This window comes from Oncorhynchus mykiss, chromosome 5, assembly GCF_013265735.2.
Source record: "Oncorhynchus mykiss isolate Arlee chromosome 5, USDA_OmykA_1.1, whole genome shotgun sequence".
Lineage (NCBI taxonomy): Eukaryota > Metazoa > Chordata > Actinopteri > Salmoniformes > Salmonidae > Oncorhynchus > Oncorhynchus mykiss.
This window is the reverse complement of record NC_048569.1, coordinates 22,796,000-22,817,520: the sequence shown is the minus strand read 5'-3', so window position 1 is coordinate 22,817,520 and position 21,521 is coordinate 22,796,000. Positions and strand designations below refer to the sequence as shown.

The window sequence follows — 21,521 nt, the reverse complement described above, 5'->3', positions numbered from 1 at the left end:
CCTGGTGATGCGTTGGGCAGACTGCTCCACCCTCTGGAGAGCCCTGCAGTTGTGGGCGGTGTAGTTGCCGTACCAGGCAGTGATACAGCCCGACAGGATGCTCTCAATTGTGCATCTGTAAAAGTTTGTGAGGGTTTTAGGTGCCAAGCCAAATATAATGATATATAATTATTACTTCTTACTTGTCTTATTAGAAACATTTACTTACTAGAAACATTACAAAGCATATTCATCTATTTTTTTGTTTTGTTGTGTTGGTGTAATTGTAGTTCCCAAAAATATTTGGGCTGGTAGAAAATCTGAGTGTCTGGTAGATTTTTTTGATTTTTTTTATCTACCTGCCACAGTGGCTGGTGGCCCAAAAAGTTAATTTTAGGCTCGGGTCTGAACTGATAATGGGTATCGTTAGGCAGGCTTTTGTTCAAGCCCAGCAATAACTACAATTCAAGTAATCAACCTATCGTGGTTTTCAAATCGCCAATTTTAATTACTGTGTTAGAACTGGGTTGGAACAAAAGCCTGCACACACTGCAGTCTATCAGCACTAGAATTGCCCATCCTTGAACCCTAGCCCCTGCCAACATGCCAAGTGGAACAAGTGAATGAGGGATCTGATGAATGAAGGCATGATGTGAATGAGTGTCGAGGACAAAGGAGAGCAGGTATAGGATGAATGGTGCATTGTGGGAAGGCCATATCGCGTGTTGGAGTGATGCAGCGTGGGTATTCTGTTACAGCCAGGGTCAGAAGGCATGCATTAATAAGTCATGTAGCTTCTGTAACCTATTGACCGGTGGCTATGTAGCATAGGTAGGAGGAAGAACATTAACATTCTGGATGATAAAACTCTGTGTGTCTGTGCTCTGTGTGTGTGCTAACGTTCCCCACTCCCAAAGTGATAGAAGGCAGTTTTAAGCATCTGTGATAAGGACCATGACACCGTGACACTGGTCTATCTGTTGTTTATCTTTGTGGTCTATCTGTAGTTATCTCAGCCTATGGCCCTGGAAACAGACCTGACTGCTATTTCTGCCTCATTCACTTTGACACCAGCTGTCTGAAGCTGCAGATTACATAGTGGGCTGTAGAGGACGTGTGGAAAGATGGGCAGAAGAATGAAGGTATATTGTAGTGTAGTTCTATTACTGGAGGTAGTGTCAGTGTGTGTGTATAATTTAGTGGTGTGGGATTAGGTCATGGATAAATAGGGTGTCGTGTCTGAGATGAGACCCACACCATATGGTCCACACCACAGTGACACAGCAACGAGGAAGTGACGGCTGAGAGGGGGAGGGGCTTACTGGACCAGGTGGCAGACTGGACAGAAAACAACATAAAGACTCTCTGACATCATATCCACTATTCTATTCGCATCTCATTATTCCATCCTCATACTTCTATTCTAGATTTCCCGATAACTTAATTTGTTCATGTCTTTAGCTCTTTCACTCCAAGAACACCTTATTTAACCAGAACCATGCCTAACCCACCTAGGCATACACACACAGACAACAGTCAACAACAAAATCAGGGAAACGGAGAACAATGGCATAGTAGAAATTGTGTATTTTACATGGGGTCAATAGCCCTTGGAAGGAAAGTCTGCAGTGAAGTGACTAGCCAGTGTTTACAGTAGGCCTATTTCTTTTAAGATGGACATCCCCATTGTTAGGGTGTTTCCATAGTTCCACAGCAGGATGTGTGGCCCAGATGTTAGTCAAAGTCTAAATGTTATAGTTTTTGTAGAGGGCTAATATTCCCTCTCTATTGGAGAATGGATACCCCAGCACTAAGGTCATGTCTAATTTTGTGGGACTGACTGAGTACTCTCCCCTTATCTTGCCTTTTCTCCCTATAAAACACTCTCTCTCTCTCTATCTATCTATCTACTCTCCCCCCTCTATCTAAGTCTTTCTCTCCCTCTGTCACAAACACTCAGCATACAGTTTGTTGGCTGATGTGAACCACTCAGGTCAGGTGTGGCGTGCTGTTGATTACTGTGTGTGTGCTTGCCTATGTGCATGCATGCATGTGGCCTGTGTGTGTGTGTGAGAGAGCGAGAGCGCCAATACAGACACATCTGTTTTACATTGAGATATTAACATATGATTGAGTGTACAGTGCCGTGCGAAAGTATTCGGCCCCCTTGAACTTTGCGACCCTTTGCCACATTTCAGGCTTCAAAGATAAAGCTATAAAACTGTATTTTTTTGTGAAGAATCAACAACAAGTGGGACACAATCATGAAGTGGAACGACATTTATTGGATATTTCAAACTTTTTTAACAAATCAAAAACTGAAAAATTGGGCGTGCAAAATTATTCAGCCCCCTTAAGTTAATACTTTGTAGCGCCACCTTTTGCTGCGATTACAGCTGTAAGTCGCTTGGGGTATGTCTCTATCAGTTTTGCACATCGAGAGACTGACATTTTTTCCCATTCCTCCTTGCAAAACAGCTCGAGCTCAGTGAGGTTGGATGGAGAGCATTTGTGAACAGCAGTTTTCAGTTCTTTCCACAGATTCTTGATTGGATTCAGGTCTGGACTTTGACTTGGCCATTCTAACACCTGGATATGTTTATTTTTGAACCATTCCATTGTAGATTTTGCTTTATGTTTTGGATCATTGTCTTGTTGGAAGACAAATCTCCGTCCCAGTCTCAGGTCTTTTGCAGACTCCATCAGGTTTTCTTCCAGAATGGTCCTGTATTTGGCTCCATCCATCTTCCCATCAATTTTAACCATCTTCCCTGTCCCTGCTGAAGAAAAGCAGGCCCAAACCATGATGCTGCCACCACCATGTTTGACAGTGGGGATGGTGTGTTCAGCTGTGTTGCTTTTAAGCCAAACATAACGTTTTGCATTGTTGCCAAAAAGTTCAATTTTGGTTTCATCTGACCAGAGCACCTTCTTCCACATGTTTGGTGTGTCTCCCAGGTGGCTTGTGGCAAACTTTAAACAACACTTTTTATGGATATCTTTAAGAAATGTCTTTCTTCTTGCCACTCTTCCATAAAGGCCAGATTTGTGCAATATACGACTGATTGTTGTCCTATGGACAGAGTCTCCCACCTCAGCTGTAGATCTCTGCAGTTCATCCAGAGTGATCATGGGCCTCTTGGCTGCATCTCTGATCAGTCTTCTCCATGTATGAGCTGAAAGTTTAGAGGGACGGCCAGGTCTTGGTAGATTTGCAGTGGTCTGATACTCCTTCCATTTCAATATTATCGCTTGCACAGTGCTCCTTGGGATGTTTAAAGCTTGGGAAATCTTTTTTTATCCAAATCCTGCTTTAAACTTCTTCACAACAGTATCTCGGACCTGCCTGGTGTGTTCCTTGTTCTTCATGATGCTCTCTGCGCTTTTAACGGACCTCTGAGACTATCACAGTGCAGGTGCATTTATACGGAGACTTGATTACACACAGGTGGATTGTATTTATCATCATTAGTCATTTAGGTCAACATTGGATCATTCAGAGATCCTCACTGAACTTCTGGAGAGAGTTTGCTGCACTGAAAGTAAAGGGGCTGAATAATTTTGCACGCCCAATTTTTCAGTTTTTGATTTGTTAAAAAAGTTTGAAATATCCAATAAATGTCGTTCCACTTCATGATTGTGTCCCACTTGTTGTTGATTCTTCTCAAAAAAAATACAGTTTTATATCTTTATGTTTGAAGCCTGAAATGTGGCAAAAGGTCGCAAAGTTCAAGGGGGCCGAATACTTTCGCAAGGCACTGTATGTGGCAGGGTCTACAGTCAATCACGGATTACAAAAAGAAAACCAGCCCAGTCACGGACCAGGATGCCTTGCTCCCAGGCAGACTAAATAACTTTTTTGCCCGCTTTGAGGACAATACAGTGCCACTGACACGGCCCGCAACAAAAACATGCGGACTCTCCTTCACTGCAGCCGAAAACATTTAAACGTGTTAACCCAGTCTGCTGTTCCCAGTCTGCTGTTCCCACATGCTTCAAGAGGGCCACCATTGTTCCTGTTCCCAAGAAAGCTAAGGTAACTGAGCTAAACGACTACCGCCCCGTACCACTCACTTCCGTCATCATGAAGTGCTTTGAGAGACTAGTCAAGGACCATATCACCTCCACCCTACCTGACACCCTAGACCCACTCCAATTTGCTTACCGCCCAAATAGGTCCACAGACGATGCAATCTCAACCGCACTGCACACTGCCCTAACCCATCTGGACAAGAGGAATACCTATGTGAGAATGCTGTTCATCGACTACAGCTCAGCATTTAACACCATAGTACCCTCCAAACTCGTCATCAAGCTCAAGACCCTGGGTCTCGACCCCGCCCTGTGCAACTGGGTACTGGACTTCCTGACGAGCCGCCCCCAGGTGGTGAGGGTAGGTAACAACATCTCCACCCCGCTGATCCTCAACACTGGGGCCCCACAAGGGTGCGTTCTGAGCCCTCTCCTGTACTCCCTGTTCACCCACGACTGCGTGGCCACGCACGCCTCCAACTCAATCATCAAGTTTGCGGACGACACAACAGTGGTAGGCTTGATTACCAACAACGACGAGACGGCCTACAGGGAGGAGGTGAGGGCCCTTGGAGTGTGGTGTCAGGAAAATAACCTCACACTCAACGTCAACAAAACTAAGGAGTTGATTGTGGACTTCAGGAAACAGCAGAGGGAACACCCCCGTATCCACATCGATGGAACAGTAGTGGAGAGGGTAGCAAGTTTTAAGTTCCTCGGCGTACACATCACAGACAAACTGAATTGGTCCACCCACACAGACAGCATCGTGAAGAAGGCGCAGCAGCGCCTCTTCAACCTCAGGAGGCTGAAGAAATTTGGCTTGTCACCAAAAGCACTCACAAACTTCTACAGATGCAAAATCGAGAGCATCCTGTCGGGCTGTATCACCGCCTGGTACGGCAACTGCTCCGCCCACAACCGTAAGGCTCTCCAGAGGGTAGTGAGGTCTGCACAACGCATCACTGGGGGCAAACTACCTGCCCTCCAGGACACCTACACCACCCAATGTCACAGGAAGGCCATAAAGATCATCAAGGACAACAACCACCCGAGCCACTGCCTGTTCACCCCGCTATCATCCAGAAGGCGAGGTCAGTACAGGTGAATCAAAGCTGGGACCGAGAGACTGAAAAACAGCTTCTATCTCAAGGCATCAGACTGTTAAACAGCCATTGTTAACACCGAGAGGCTGCTGCCAACATACAAACTCAAATCTCTGGTCACTTGAAAAAATGGATATAATAAAGGTATCACTAGTCACTTTAAATAATGCCACTAATAATGTTGACATGGCCATCAGACTGTTAAACAGCCACCACTAACATTGAGTGGCTGCTGCCAACACACTGACTCAACTCCAGCCACTTTAATAATGGGAATTGATGGGAATTGATGTAAAATATATCACTAGCCACTTTAATAATGGGAATTGATGGGAATTGATGTAAAATATATCACTAGCCACTTTAATAATGGGAATTGATGGGAATTGATGTAAAATATATCACTAGCCACTTTAAACAATGCCACTTAATATAATGTTTACATACCCTACATTATTTTTCTCATATGTATACGTATATACTGTACTCTATCATCTACTGCATCTTTATGTAATACATGTATCACTAGCCACTTTAAACTATGCCACTTTGTTTACATACTCATCTCATATGTATATACTGCACTCGATACCATCTACTGCATCTTGCCTATGCCGCTCTGTACCATCACTCATTCATATATCTTTATGTACATATTCTTTATCCCTTTACACTTGTGTGTATAAGGTAGTAGTTTTGGAATTGTTAGCTAGATTACTCGTTGGTTATTACTGCATTGTCGGAACTAGAAGCACAAGCATTTCGCTACACTCGCATTAACATCTGCTAACCATGTGTATGTGACAAATAAAATTTGATTTGATTTGATTTGATTTTGAAATTGAAAATACGTATTTTTTGGTCATTGATTCTATGGCTGAATTTCAACTGCACATACAGTACCAGTCAAAGGTTTGGACACACCTTCTCATTCAAGGGTTTTTCTTTATTTTTTAAAAATGTTCTACATTGTAGAATAATAGTGAAGACATCAAAACTATAAAATAATATATGGAATCATGTAGTAGCTAAAAAAAGTGTTAACTTCACTAGGGTAGGGGGCAGCATTTGGAATTTTGGATGAAAAGCATGCCCAAATTAAACTGCCTGCTACTCTGGCCCAGAAGATAGGATATGCACATAATTATTAGATTTTGATAGAAAACACTCTAAAGTTTCCAAAACTGTTAAAATGATGTCTGTGAATATAACAGAACTGATATGGCAGGCAAAAACCAGAGGAGAATCCAACCAGGAAGTACTATTATTTTGAAAGGCTGTTTTTCCATTGAAAGCCTATCCACCATACAGAGACTTAGGACCCAGTTCACGGTCTCTATAGCTTCCTCTACATGTGGCATGTCTTTAGGTATGGTTTCATTATTTTACTCTGAAAAATGAGGGAGATACAGCACTTTCAATCAGTGGCCAGTGGACATTTCCATTCATCAGCCATGCGCCTGATCGAGAACGTGCCTTTCTTGTTTCTCCTTTCCTATTGACGAAGCTTTTGTCCGGTTGAAATACTATTGATCATTTATGACAAAAACAACCGGAGGATTGATTTTAAAATACTGAGGTAGCCATTTTTCCAATCGCTTCTTATGAGAAACCAACTGCCTGGATGGATCCTAAACAACGTTTGCCGTGTTTCTGTCGATATTATGTAGCTAATTTTGAAAAAAGTTTGGCGTTATAGTTGTAGCATTTTTCGGTCGATTTCTCAGCCAAGCATGGTGAAGAAACGGGAGCTTTTTCGCCTACAAAAATAATATTTTTGGAAAAAAGGAACATTTGCTATCTAACTGGGAGTCTCCTGAGTGAAAGCATCCGAAGTTCTTCAAAGGTAAATGATTTAATTTGGTTGCTTTTCTTATTTTTGTGAAAATGTTAGCATTATGCCATGATAAACTTACACAAATGCTTGTCTAGCGTTGGCTGTACGCATATTTTGAAAATCTGAGATGACAGTGTTGTTAACAAAAGGCTAAGCTTGTGTTTGAATATATTTATTTCATTTCATATGCGATTTTCATGAATAGGAAAAGTTTCTAGGGGTATTTATGTCCGTTGCGTTATGCTAATGCACCTGAGGCTATGATTACGCTCCCGGATACGGGTTTGCTCGTCGCAAGAAGTTAACCTCATTGAGCATTCTGCACTGTGCTCTTGCAGTCATCTTTGCAGGATGGCCACTCCTAGGGAGAGTAGCAACAGTGCTGAACTTTCTCTATTTATAGACATTTTGTCTTACCGTGGACTGATGAACATCACAGCTTTTAGAAATACTTTTGTAACCCTTTCCAGCTTTATGCAAGTCAACAATTCTTAATCATAGGTCTTCTGGGATCTCTTTTGTTTGAGGCATGGTTCACATCAGGCAATGCTTCTCGTGAATAGCAAACTCACCTTTTGTGAGTGTTTTTTATAGGGCTACGCAGCTGTAACCAACATCTCTAATCTCGTCTCATTGATTGGACTCCATGTTAGCTGACTCCTGACTCCAATTAGCTTTTGGAGAAGTCATTAGCCTAGGGGTTCACATACTTTTTCCAACCTACACTGTGAATGTTTAAATTAGAGGTCGACCGATTATGATTTTTCAACGCCGATACCGATTATTGGAGGACCAAAAAAGCCGATACCGATTAATCGGCCGATTTGATTTATTTATTTGTAATAATGACAATTACAACAATACTGAATGAACACTTATTTTAACTTAATATAATACATAAATAAAATCAATTTAGCCTCAAGTAAATAATGAAACATGTTCAATTTGGTTTAAATAATGCAAAGAGAGAAGGAGAAGAAAGTAAAAGTGCAATGTGTGCTATGTAAGAAAGCTAACTTTTGAGTTCCTTGCTCAGAACATGAGAACATATGAAAGCTGGTGGTTCCTTTTAACATGAGTCTTCAATATTCCCAGGTAAGAAGTTTTAGGTTGTAGTTATTATAGGAATTATAGGACTATTTCCCTCTATACCATTTGTATTTCATTAACCTTTGACTAATGGATGTTCTTATAGGCACTTTAGTAATGCAGTAAAGTGGGCTCCTTTGTCTTGCTCGCATTGAGGGAGAGGTTGTTGTCCTGGCACCACATAGCCAGGTCTCTGTCCTCCTCCCTATAGGCTGTCTCATCGTTGTCGGTGATCAGGCCTACCACTGTTGTGTCGTCAGCAAACTAAATGATGGTGTTGGAGTCGTGCTTGGCCACACAGTCGTGGGTGAACAGGGAGTACAGGAGGGACTAAGCACGCACCCCTGAGGGGAACTGGTGTTGAGGATCAGCATGGCAGACTTTTTGATTCCTACCCTCACCACCTGGGGGTGGCCCGTCAGGAAGTCTAGGATCAAGTTGCAGAGGGAGATGTTTAGTCCCAGGGTCCTTAGCTTAGTGATGAGCTTTGTGGGCACTATGGTGTTGAACGCTGAGCTGTAGTCAATGAGCAGCAGGACCGTTTAATTCAGTAGAGTACAGTTTAATTCAGTAGAGTACATTAGAGTAAAATAGGGTACAATACAGTACATTATACTGTACTATACTCTAAGGTACTGTGCTATACTCAACTTTCTTTACTGTATTGTGCTGTCCAAACTTATGAAATGTCTATGTTTGGGCCAAATCAAGGCCAGTCCGGATCGGACCAAATCTGAACCAAACATAGACGTCTATGATGGATTCAGATTTGTTCTGGACCGGACCAAAAATCTACATCCGTGGACATTGAAATCAAAGCTGGTCCAGACAGGAGCAAAACAGTGGGCTGTGTGGGGGCTGTTCTTAGGAAATCAGCTACTCTAACTACAATATGTTCCAGCTGCTCTCTAAAACACACAATGAAGAGAACAATAATCAACTGTTTTACTAACTCACCCAGGGCATATCCAGGGCTGGTTAGCTAGCTACAAAGACAGTGTAAAAGACCTCACTTCCAAGTAATGAACTAAGCCTGAGAAGTCAGTAACACTTAAGCACTCGATTGTCGTTGCCTCAGTATGTTTGATTAAATGAGGTTGTCTTAACCTTAGAGAACGTCCTACCGTTATCAAAAGTTACAACAAAGGAGGACACTGGGTTTAGTAGTACAGTAAACACATGTCCAGTCTTGAAGCTCTATGTCCCTGACTGCTACACCACAGCACAACCTGCTGTTTAAGACTGGTATGACATGAGGCCAGGTGAATTCATGTACTTTAAATCCTCAATTAATCACTATTTGTAAGGTCTGAATTTCTCAATGTATCCATGTGCGAGAGTTTGACTTAAATTTATTAATCCAATCCCTTTATTTTATCCTGCTGGACCGGCACACCATATTTCCCTCTGGGATAATATATTTATAAATATGTCATTGTTTTATGTTGATTTGACCTTTGCATGACCCCTATTGATCTGTGTCCCCTCGGTCAGATCTCCTTGGAGACGGAGCGTCTGGGGCCTCGTCGTGTGGAGGGGCTGAGGAGGGAGGATGAGGAGTGGACGAGGAAGGCTCACGCTGCCGTCCTCTCCATACAGGACCTTACCGTTAAGTTCTTTGAGACCACCGCCAGGGCTCAGAAAGGTACACACATACACACATACACACACACACATACACACATACACACACACACACATACACACATACACACATACACACATAAGGCCTTTTCACACTGGCGTTGTTCTTAGCTCCAGGATATCTTAGCTCCAGGCTAGACTGGCCTGGGATAGCTTAGCCTGTGTTCACATACATATTTGTTAACCCTGGGCTAAGCTTTAGCCCTGGCTAAGGATTCACACTTGTATACCCAAGCCTTGAGCTAACTGACAAACAAAACATGCGACCAACATCTCGGATGCACAACCAATATTATAAGCAATTTATTAACACAATATTTCCTGTTGCTTCTAGCATTTGATTTCCAACAGTGATGCTTTGTATAAACATTGTATCCGATGTCAGTCAGGCAGACAGCAATGTTTCAATTTTGAAATTCTATCTTGCTCCTGTACAGAGAATGCAGTGAATGAACGAGATGTCAACTTTTCTGATCCAGGCGAAATCATGCAACAATATTATTATCATGGATATATGCAATTAAATGTCAATAGAAAAGTTATGAAAACAGAGGGAAATGGATCGTTTGCTGCCCTCCCAGCTGTAGAGTTTGTAGCTTTAGTTGGCTAAGTGAGAAGACCTTAGCCAGCCTGCATAGCAACCATTTTTGTTAGGCATAGCAACCATTTTTGTTAGGCATAGCAACCATTGTTTTTGCACTGATTTAAAGTATTTTGTTTTTTGTCCTCAGGATTAAATAGTACGAATTGACTTATCAAAATAACCTTCAGAACGCATTACAGGCCTCACAAGCATATTGAGTGTCGCTTTTGTGATTGGACAGTGATCATTCTAGGTGTTATTCTTGAAACAGTTTCACACTTGCTATTTTGGCACTGTGTTTCTGGGACTAATCCCCCCGAAAAGTTGGTACTAACCCTGCTCCGGAGCAGGACCAGCTAGTTCTGGGCTAAGGTTGGTGCTAGCCCACTTTAGAATGTGCAAGTGTGAACACTCCCTTATCCCTGGGCTAAAATCTCCCTTAGCCCCAGGCTAAAATCTCCCTAAGCCCCGGGCTAAGGTGCAGTGTGAACTCTCCTATAGAGAAACACACAGAGAAACACACAAACTCTGTACAGACAAACTCCAGAGCCATGTATTATCCAGATGGCAGATCAGCCCCTCAGTCAGACCATAATCTCCAGGCTTTAAACTGCTCTCCCAGAATCCCCAAACTAACCATAACCCAACTATCCACTGGCTCCACACTGACTACAAAGTCTATAACTATTCCCAAACATGTAAATCATTTGTTTTTGTCTCCAATTTAGGCAGTACAGACCCCTAGAAATCAGCAGATAGCCCTCTAGTGGTAAAAGTAAGAACTGACTAAAATGCACAGAGGAGAATAAGTATTCTGTCAAGGACATATCTTGTAAAAAAAAATATATATAGAGGCATACTAAGACAAAATAAATGTGACATGGTGTGCAAATGATAACACACACGTGCCTGTTCTGTTTAAGCAAATAAACGCCCAAGCTATTAATTGAAGTTTTACAGTAATTGTTATGTTGGTGTGTGTGTGTTGCAGCGGTGTATGAGCGGATGCGTGTGGACCAGAGGAAGTTTGGCAAGTCGACTTGGGCTGCAGCTGTGGACCGCATGGAGCGTCTGCAGTACGCCGTCTCCAAGGAAACGCTGCAGTTGATGAGGGCCAAGGAGATCTGCCTGGAGCAGAGAAAACACGGCCTGAAAGAGGAGGTATTACTCCTATATTACAGTACTACAACTAATACTATTACTATACTACTACTGTTATTATAGTAATAAATAGTCAATTGATGAGGGCCAAGGAGATCTGCCTGAAGCAGAGGAAACACGGCCTGAGAAGGGAAGTACTGATAAATCTATACATTTTTCAAGATGCTCAAAGCACATTGTTTTGGGGAATCATGACTCATCCACCACCAATGTATATCACCTGATGCCACGGCAGCCATTTTACAACAGATATCTCACCACACATCAGGTACACCAGGGATGGGCAAGTGGCGGCAGCCCCCCTTCTGAAGGCCCTCAGATCAATAAAACAACAAAAACTCAGTCGGATCTCAAATGACTGTTGCAGTTAGAATAGTAGAATAACCAAGGTGCAATTTCGAAATGCACATGTGTGTACGCAGACCCGCCAGAAACTGCGGCCCTTCATGATGAGTTCAGATTTCTTGTGGCCCCCACTCCCATCAAAGTTGTCCATCCGTAATGAACACAATACTCTGACTCTCTCTCTGTCTGTGTTTCTGACCATCTATGTCTGTTTGTCTCAGATGCAGAGCCTGCAGGAGGGAGAGGATGCCATGCAGCGGTTGGACCAGATGGAGGCGCTGTACTATGAGCTCCAGCTGCAGCTCTATGACATCCAGGCTGAGGTGCTGCGCTGTGAGGAACTGCTGCTCAACGCCCAACTTACCAGCCTCCGCAGACAGATCACTGGTAATACTATGCACTTTATACCTGTTACTTCTAAGTAACATTCAGACTAGGAACTGCTGCTCAACGCCCAACTCACCAGCCTCCGCAGACAGATCACTGGTAATACTATACATCTATACCTGTTACTTCTAAGTAACATTCAGCCTAGGAACTGCTGCTCAACGCCCAACTCACCAGCCTCCCCAGACTACTATACATCTATACCTGTTACTTCTAAGTAACATTCAGCCTAGGAACTGCTGCTCAACGCCCAACTCACCAGCCTCCCCAGACTACTATACATCTATACCTGTTACTTCTAAGTAACATTCAGACTAGGAACTGCTGCTCAACGCCCAACTCGCCAGCCTCCCCAGACTACTATACATCTATACCTGTTACTGTTAATGAACCACTAGACCTGTTCTAACTGCTGAGCTCCAGAGCCTCTGTAGAAGCACTACTAGTGAGGTTATCTAACAGTGTACCTCTCTGTGCCCTTCCCTCCCCAGAGCGGCAGGACGAGGTAGTGTACTATGATGCGTATGAGAGTCCTGATGCCATGCGGAGGGTAGAGGACCCCTCGGCCTCTCTTCCCCCCCTCAGAGACAAGCTCAGCCAGCTGCAGCAGAGGACCAGACAGCTAGAGGCACGCAGGGGACGCATCACCGCCAAGAAGGCCTACCTTAAAACCAAAAAGGTAATAATCCACCAATCACACGCTTAGCTCTGGACTTACTAACAAATCAAAGCCATGAAAGCCTACCTCCAAAACAACAATATGTAGAAAAATAAAACCAATACTTTCAATCCTCCTGTAATGTGTCTTGTTTATCTGTAACCAGGAGATCTGTATCATCAACCACAACCAGAAGATACAGCAACGCCAAGGTATGAAGGATGACCAGACCCATCAAGCACTGCAACAGGTACAGTGACATGTTTCATTAGTGTTTGTGTTGATTCTAGAGGTCGAACGATTATGATTTTTCAACGCCAATACCGAACATGAGAACATATGAAGGCTGGTGGTTCCTTTTAACATGAGCTTTCAATAGTCTCAGGTAAGAAGTTTTAGGTTTCAGTTATTAAAGGAATTATGACGCGTCGACTGTTTATCTCTATGCCATTTGTATTTCATATACCTTTGACTATTGGATGTTCTAATAGGCACTTTAGTATTGCCAGCCTAATCTCGGGAGTTGATAGGCTTGATAAATTGATAAGTCATAAACAGAGCTGTGCTTCATGCATTGCTAAGAGCTGCTGGCAAATGCAGTAAAATAATGTTTGAATAAATGCTTACGAGCCTGCTGCTGCCTACCACCGCTCAGTCAGACTGCGCCATCAAATATCAAATCATAGACTTAATTATAATAAACACACAGAAATACGATCCTTAGGTCATTATTAATATGGTCAAATCCATAAACTATTATTTCGAAAACAAAACGTTTATTCTTTCAGTGAAATATGGAACCGTTCCATATTTTGTCGAATGGGTGGCATCCATTAGTCTAAATATTGCTGTTATGTTGCGCAACCTTCAATGTTATGTCATAATGATGTAAAATGATGGCAAATTAATTATGGCCTTTGTTAGGAAGAAATGGTCTTCACACAGTTCGCAACGAGCCAGGCGGCCAAACTGTTGCAAATACCCTGACTCTGCTTACACTGAACGCAAGAGAAGTGACACAATTTCCCTAGTTAATATTGCCTGCTAACATTAATTTATTTGAACTAAATATGCAGTTTTAAAAATATATATATACTTCTGTGTATTGATTTTAAGAAAGGCATTGATGTTTATGGTTGGGTACATTTGTGCAACGATTGTGCTTTTTTCGCGAATGCGCTTTTGTTAAATCATCACCCGTTTGGCGAAGTTGATGTAATCTGTGATTCGATGGTAAATTAACAGGCACCGCATTGATTATATGCAACACAGGACAAGCTAGTTAACCTAGTAATATCATCAACCATGTGTAGTTAACTAGTGATTATGTGAAGATTTGATAGTTTTTTTTTATAGTTAGCTAGTTTAATGCTAGCTAACAACTTACCTTGACTCCTTGCAGCCACAGGTCATTTTGATGCTGCACTCGCGTAACAGGTGGTCAGCCTGCCGTAACAGGTGGTCAGCCTGCCGTAACAGGTGGTCAGCCTGCCGTAACAGGTGGTCAGCCTGCCGTAACAGGTGGTCAGCCTGCCGTAACAGGTGGTCAGCCTGCCGTAACAGGTGGTCAGCCTGCCGTAACAGGTGGTCAGCCTGCCGTAACAGGTGGTCAGCCTGCCTTAACAGGTGGTCAGCCTGCCGTAACAGGTGGTCAGCCTGCCGTAACAGGTGGTCAGCCTGCCGTAACAGGTGGTCAGCCTGCCGTAACAGGTGGTCAGCCTGCCACACAGTCTCCTCGTGGAATGCAATGTAGTCGTCCATAATCAGTGTCCAAAAAGGCAGATTACCGATTGTTATGAAAACTTGAAATCGGCCCTAATTAATCGGCCATGCCTCTAGTTGATTCAGTGTTATGGGAATGATGGTGAATAGTTCCTCATCCTGTCTGTTTCTCCATAGCGAGGGGAGGAGCAGGAGGAAGAGGAGGAGAGGAGTAACGCCAGAATGAGTCTGGATAGGTCGAGAACTCTGGACAGACTACGCAGCTTCAAACAGGTGAGAGGACACAGTTACCTCTGAATAACACAGTCTAAACATCTCATGTTGAGTACATCTTAGGTTGACGCTGTGTTTAGATGTAACTGTTGGTTCTTTGTCTGTTGCAGCGTTTCCCTGGTCAGGTGACTCTGAAGTCCAGCAGACTGCGTATGTCCCACAGCCACTCCCGGAGGAAAACCTCCACTCCCCTCTCCCCCGCGGGGAGGCCTGAGACCCTGGCTGCCAGTGTCCAAACAGACACTGTTGACCTCCCTGAGCTCTTTGCTCCTCCCTCTGATGCCTGTGGTCATCAGAGTGTCTCTCTACCCCCGCTAGGGGGCACCACTGGGCCTCTCTCTGCCCCCTCTCTTCCCCTCTCAGCGATTCCCTCCTCTGCCCCTCCACCTCCTCCCCCTCCTCCTCCCCCACCCCCCCCCCTCCTTAGATGACCTCTCCAGTGAGGGAGTTGAGTGGGCTCATCCCACTAGCCCAGTCCGGCAGTCCAAGGCTGGGTCAGATTCAGAGCCTCTCCCCCTGGCTCCCTTCTCCCCACGTTTCTTTGACAGCAGTCAGCTGCAGACAGCCAGAAAGAAACTGAAGAAGACAGCCATGCTGGACTCTTCACAATGGAGGAGAGGTCAGACATGACAACATACTGTTACCTGGATTTTAAACGAATATATCAAAATCATAACTTGACTAGATTTTTAACATTGTTCCATTCTCCCATCTCTCCAGCGAGTTCTCCCATGGACGAGGTCCTGAACTCCCTGAAGAGAGGCAGCTTCCACCTGCGTAAGGCTGAGCTGAGAGTCCTAGCCCCCGACCCAGACGATGACGAGAGCAACAACATTCTGGTCCAGATCCGGCAGGGTGTCCGGTTGAAGAAGGTGCGGACGCGGCCAGAACAGCAGCGACACACCAAGGGCTTGTTCCCCCACTCTACCGACGCTCTGACCCGCTCCATCCATGAAGCCCTGAGACGCATCAAGGAGGCTTCGCCTGAGTCTGAGTCTGAGGACGAAGGCCTGCCCTGCACCGACTGGGAGAACTAGATACACACACACACACACAACGGCACCGACTGGGACTCTGACCTTTGACCTCAGCCACTACCATCTACTATTTCTGGCTCCACATTGACAGACTGAAAACTGAGTTGAGATGTTTCCTGAGTAGAGATGTTAACTATTTCTTACTATTTCTTCTGGTCTTTGTAATGGACCACTAGCCTTTGCTCCTGGTTTTCTGTGTTGTGCTGACTCCTCACGCTCTATATAGTCAAGCACTTTGAGAAGCTAGTAATGAAAGTCACTATGTAAAAGTAATTCCTTCACTCGATTCCTTCTTTGTCCTGGATCAAGCAGGGGAATAAGGCTCCTTGTCAGTGCACCGACTGGAGAGCTAGGGTTCTGGGATCCCTTTATATAGAATTAACTATGAGGTTGGAGAGGTTAGGTTGCTGGGGTGAGTTGGTTTTCCGTTTGACAGGATTGAGTGTTTTCTTTAATGTTAATTCAACCCCCCATAGAATAAAATGTGTTATTGTTTGGCTGGAACAAAATGCCTGCACTCACACCGTCCAGTCCTCTGCGGGTGAGCGTGGCAACCCCTGGTGTCAAGAAGTCATGATATTTTTCTCTGTAAAACCAGTGCCCTTTAAAGTCAGCTGATCTGTCCAGCTCTACAATTCCATCATGACACGTGTTTCTGTTGATGGTTTTTAAAGTGGGCTTTTACCTTCTTTTTAAGGAGTGTTTCTTTTTCTTTTTTCACTGCTTTATTTTCACTGTTATTATTTTTCATGAGTCCACTATTACCGTGGAGTCGCTTCACGTTATCTACGCCTGATTATTTGATCTGTTTTATCTAAGAGCTGTCAAAACTGAAACTATTTCTATAGGAACAATCTCTGTTTACTGTAATAAATCATGCACTGAGTATGAAGGACATGTTGAAGAGAAAATGTACTGTTTGGAACTGAAGGACTGTGTGTACAACTGCTGTCCAAGTTGACATTTGGCCAGGTCAAAGGTGGTAGTACTGTATTTTTCCGGTCTTGAAAAACGCTCAGATAGAAATGTATGGTGCAGAACTGATATGATTGTCGGTCATGTAGAACAGGGACCTTGTCAGCTCTATTCATTATATTTCTATCTGTGTTTACCTCACTGAATCCACCAGTGGTATGGTACTGGTAACTAACCACAGTGAGTCAGTAGGCTGAGCATATGGGGCTCATTCTTCATGCTGTGTCTTCATGGCAAGTGGTTAAAACCCAATCATGTGACTTTCTGCAGCGTCCGCATATCTCTGACTTCTTCTCCTTTATCTGCACTGAATCTATAAACGGTGTGTAGGTGACAGCAACACAGTATATTGACTCAGAGGAATTAGCTTTTCACTGTACAGATATTTTTTTAGTGCAGATGGAGAGAAGTTTAGGAGTGTAGAGGCAGCCATTTTAGTTATATTGAGATGCCCCCTTCCTAGTCCTGTCCATATACAGTACAAACCTGTCTGTTGGAAAATCACTTTCATTTTTGTCACTTTTCTTCATTGTATTTGGGATCTTTATGTATTTTGTTTATTTTATACGTGATTGGCAAAATCTTTTGTATTATTCATTTCCATCTCTTCTGTCTTTAGCTAACACTACAGTTTGACCTATAACCTTTGACTTGTATGACCTTATGCATGTGGCTGGCCTGGTCCGATTTGAAGATGAGTCCGTCACAAGATAAGTGCAATATTATTATATTAAACTGAAATGTAATATATAATGTAATGTACATCCTGAGAATACATTGGCATGCTTAAAAACATCCTAAGTATTTATTGAGTAAAACACTTCATGATTTAAGAAATGGAGTAAGAATTTATAAAGCAATACCATACAAAATGTATATGTGCTTAAATCTTTTCTTTTGCCTTTTACTCTCGTCTTACTGTTATTGCATTCCTAACTGCTTTATATATCCCAGTTATATTTTTTCCCTTCAAAATAAAACCAAGTCCCGAAATGTCTTCCTGTCCTGTTCTTTGACTTGGCATCAGAGCCATTAGAACTCAACTCAGCCTTTGGCCAAACCAGACAGCCTTTTGTTGGGTCTAGTACATCATGCACATCCACATGAGGTCAACCACAAATAGTATTTCATAAAAAAAAACAGCCAAACAATCTCCTTTAAGGCAGCGAGTGGATGTGATGTTATACAAGAAGCATCAGGACAGGAACTGAAGTGAGTGCAGATTAGAGAAAACGAGGAACATTCAGATAGTGAAAAATGACAACACTTCATTTTTTTTTTTTTACATTTTACTATAAACTCAATTACAATTGTTTAAGCATGTGGTATAATCATTTAAAATTATTACTCAAACATTATTCCCTTTCAAATTGTAGTACAGATCATAATTGAAAACGCCAACCAGCCCAGAAACCACATTCAAATCTCTCAAAGATACCAGAACCAACAAGCCCTTAAATAGTGTTCTTCAGGTATACATATAGTTTTATTTTTTATACATTATCACAGATTTTTGGCAATAGTAAACCCGACAAAAGATCCGTAGTTAGCTACCATTGATGCATCTTTGTACCAAAGGCAATGTCAGCAAAATTCATATTCTGTACAGGAAAACATTTGGCAAAAGGAAATAATGTCTCTGCAAACCACACATGCTATGCACAAGGGTCTCTGTAAATCCATTTCCTTTTTAAGTAGTTCAAAAATATTGCCCGTTTTTCTTTTTTTTTTACACCAAGAAAATAATAAATCTACCTTGACACCCACATACCAGACATGAAAATCATTAAGTTCAAACAAAAATTTGTTTCATAAAATTCTCAATCTGTGGTTATAATATATCTGGAATAATAAATTAAGGGAAAACATAGGAACCAATCAATCACTGCACTTCAAGTTGTAACAGAAACAAGGAGAATGAAAATAAAGAAAAATAGTTTTGGATTCACCCAAACATTCAATTCCATTTTCACAAGTGCACTATAAATGTGTTATATTAGTATTTGTAATAAAAAAGTTTATAGAAAGGAAAGACTTGTAGTAACTGCTGACCCAAACCCCAGCTTCTGGCCTTGGGTTGGCGTTGTTTCCACCTCGTCTCTCCTTACATTTCCCAGAAGAGGAGGAAAATACCTGAAAGCGAGACTGAAATGTGTATTTTTACTCTTGACGCTCTCTCTTTATATTGCTCATTTAGTATAGAAGGTTGTCCCAGATCGGTCCTCAATCTTGGACAAGATGCCACATTCTTCTTTAATCTCCATGGAAATGTTGTGATAGGAGGACATTAGGAGCATTTAAAAACAAAGGTCACTGGGAGGTCATCTGTCTGACCTCTGACCCTTAGTCCTAGCCCAGTGTTAGATGGGGCCTCAGAGCAAACGGCCGTAGAGTCCAGTGAAACGCTGTAAGGATCAGTGAGTACAACTGTCTACATCTCCATGACCTCATCTAATCGGACTGTCCATTTGGCTGACAATGATATCTCCATAGCAACCAGAGCAATAATAGTACTGTAGTAATAACTGAATAATAAAGTGGTATATGCAGAATAGTTAGAAAACAGACCTGAACCCATGACGGACAACAGCAAAGATTAAACAAAAACATCCACCAGCAACTAATCTGAACTTTGCACCAAATAAATATAGAAAATGAGGGCTTCCTATTTCTGTTAATAGTGTCTGTAATGGAAGAAAAACCCAAAGCAAAATAACCCACCCTATTCAACATCCTCTCCTATGGAATGCTAGCCAGACTTGGCAAAAAAAAGCAGAGAGAAAATAGATATTTGAGCAGCTTGTAGTCTGTAATGTGTAAAGAACATCCCACAGGGAGAGCAAAGAGATGGAAGGCAGGGCCCAAGCAAAGCCTCGACAGGACCTCTGAAGTGTGTGTGTGTGTATAAAGTGTGTGAGTATGTTCATATAGTATACATGTGTACCAGCAATATGTAGTGAACATTAGCCAAAACTAGAGAATCCAAGCGAGCAAGTCTATCTATTTACAATTATGTTCAAGCATGTGGCATAATCAACACATGCTTGATTATGTGCATGTTAGTGAAGAATAATGACTGTGTATGTACTAATAGCAGTGTGTGAATATTTTCATACAGTGCCCTCGTGCACTGACTACAATTCATTTTCCAGTCACTATGTTATTATGGTGGCGATGGTGCTCCACTTGGGGGCTCTGTCGTAGCACTTCTCGTCTCTTCTAGCTGCTGCTGTCCTCGATGAGTCTGGCTAGGCTGTCTCGGAGCTCTGTCAGCTCAAAGATCTTCCCGTCCAGCAGCTCCAGCAGGGACCGCAGACTCTTCCTGAAGGCCTCGCTCTCTAGCTGACTGCCCTCCAGATGCAGCTCCAACTGCCCCAGCTGGGCCTCCAACGTCTGGTTCCTCTCCTCAGTCTCCTGGGGGTGGGGTAGAGGAGGGGGGGATGTTTTAACGTGTGCACACAGCAAACATACTCATACAGTGGCTCGAAAAAATATTCATACCCCTTGGAATCTTCACTTAAAAAGTGTGATTAAAAAGGTCCTGTGTGGCTCAGATGGTAGAGAGCATGGTGCTTGCAAAGTCACGGTTGTGGGTTGGATTCCCATGGGGACCAGTACAAATAACAAATGTATTCACTCACTACTATGTCGCTCTGGATAAGACGTTCTAAGACGTTGGGGGGGGGGGGGGGGGGGTCCTAAACTGACATATGGAATTGTTTTCAAATGGTCGTACTATGGATAATTTAGCTATTTGATTTCGAATTGTAGGACCCCTTTAAGTATCAGTTACTTGGTAAAATATAGATTTTCTAAAGCCCATAGAAACACATTGACTAACATTCATAAATGGCAAAAAGTACAACCAAAATTGAAATCCTAAGAAACAAGGTTAAAGTGTCTGTCCTAACATTATTATTCTTAAATTTTTTAAATCAAGCTGCCAGAAGTATTTTTGGGGCTGCAGATGTTTTTCCTGCACTAAAGGGCTATATCAGTCCACTAATACAGGACTATTAAAGGCCCAGTGCACAATCTTTATTTTTATTCAGAGATATCCAGTACCAGTCAAAAGTTTGAACACACCTACTCATTCAAGTACTACTCACTCATTTTTCTTTATTTTGACTATTTTCTACATTGTATAAAAATAGTGAAGACATCAAAACTATGAAATAACACATATGGAATCATGTAGTAACCAAAAAAAAGTGTTAAATAAATCTAAATATATTATATAATTGAGATTCTTCAAAGCAGCCACCCTCTGCCTTGATGACAGCTTTGCACACTCTTGGCATTCTCTCAACCAGCTTCATGAGGTCACCTGGAATGCATTTCACTTAACAGGTGTGCCTTGTCATAAGTTAAATAGTGGAATGTCTTTCTTAATGCATGTGAGCCAATCAGTTGTGTTATGACTAGGTAAGGGTGGTATACAGAAGATAGCCCTATTTGGTAAAAGACGAGGTCCATATTATGGCAAGAACAGCTCAAATAAGCAAAGAGAAATGACAGTCCATCACTACTTTAAGACATGAAGGTCAGTCAAAGCGGGACATTTTGAATTTGAATTTGAATGTTTCTTCAAGTGCAGTCGCAAAAACCATCCAGCGCTATGATGAAACTGTCTCTCATGAGGACCGCCACAGGAAAGGAAGACCCAGAGGTAGCTCTGCTGCAGAGGATAAGT

General features: G+C 42.6%; 2 protein-coding genes across 2 annotated transcripts in view; one reads left to right on the top strand and one right to left on the bottom strand.

Annotated features, from left to right (window-relative positions):
* Positions 1–17,825, top strand: part of jmy (junction mediating and regulatory protein, p53 cofactor) — a 59,504-nt gene extending 41,679 nt beyond the window's left edge. Inside the window, exons 3-11 of the mRNA XM_036976544.1 lie at positions 9,538–9,688; positions 11,262–11,431; positions 11,998–12,163; positions 12,655–12,842; positions 12,988–13,071; positions 14,721–14,816; positions 14,927–15,229; positions 15,261–15,435; positions 15,537–17,825. Coding sequence (XP_036832439.1) covers positions 9,538–9,688; positions 11,262–11,431; positions 11,998–12,163; positions 12,655–12,842; positions 12,988–13,071; positions 14,721–14,816; positions 14,927–15,229; positions 15,261–15,435; positions 15,537–15,853 — 1,650 coding nt within the window. The 3' untranslated portion in view covers positions 15,854–17,825. The remainder of the gene's footprint in view (positions 1–9,537; positions 9,689–11,261; positions 11,432–11,997; positions 12,164–12,654; positions 12,843–12,987; positions 13,072–14,720; positions 14,817–14,926; positions 15,230–15,260; positions 15,436–15,536) is intronic.
* Positions 17,826–18,099: 274 nt separating this feature from the next.
* The window catches only part of LOC110523445 (homer protein homolog 1), a 30,757-nt gene continuing 27,335 nt past the window's right edge, over positions 18,100–21,521 (bottom strand). The window contains exon 9 of the mRNA XM_036977064.1: positions 18,100–20,242. Within this exon, the coding sequence (XP_036832959.1) occupies positions 20,048–20,242 (195 nt within the window). The 3' untranslated portion in view covers positions 18,100–20,047. The remainder of the gene's footprint in view (positions 20,243–21,521) is intronic.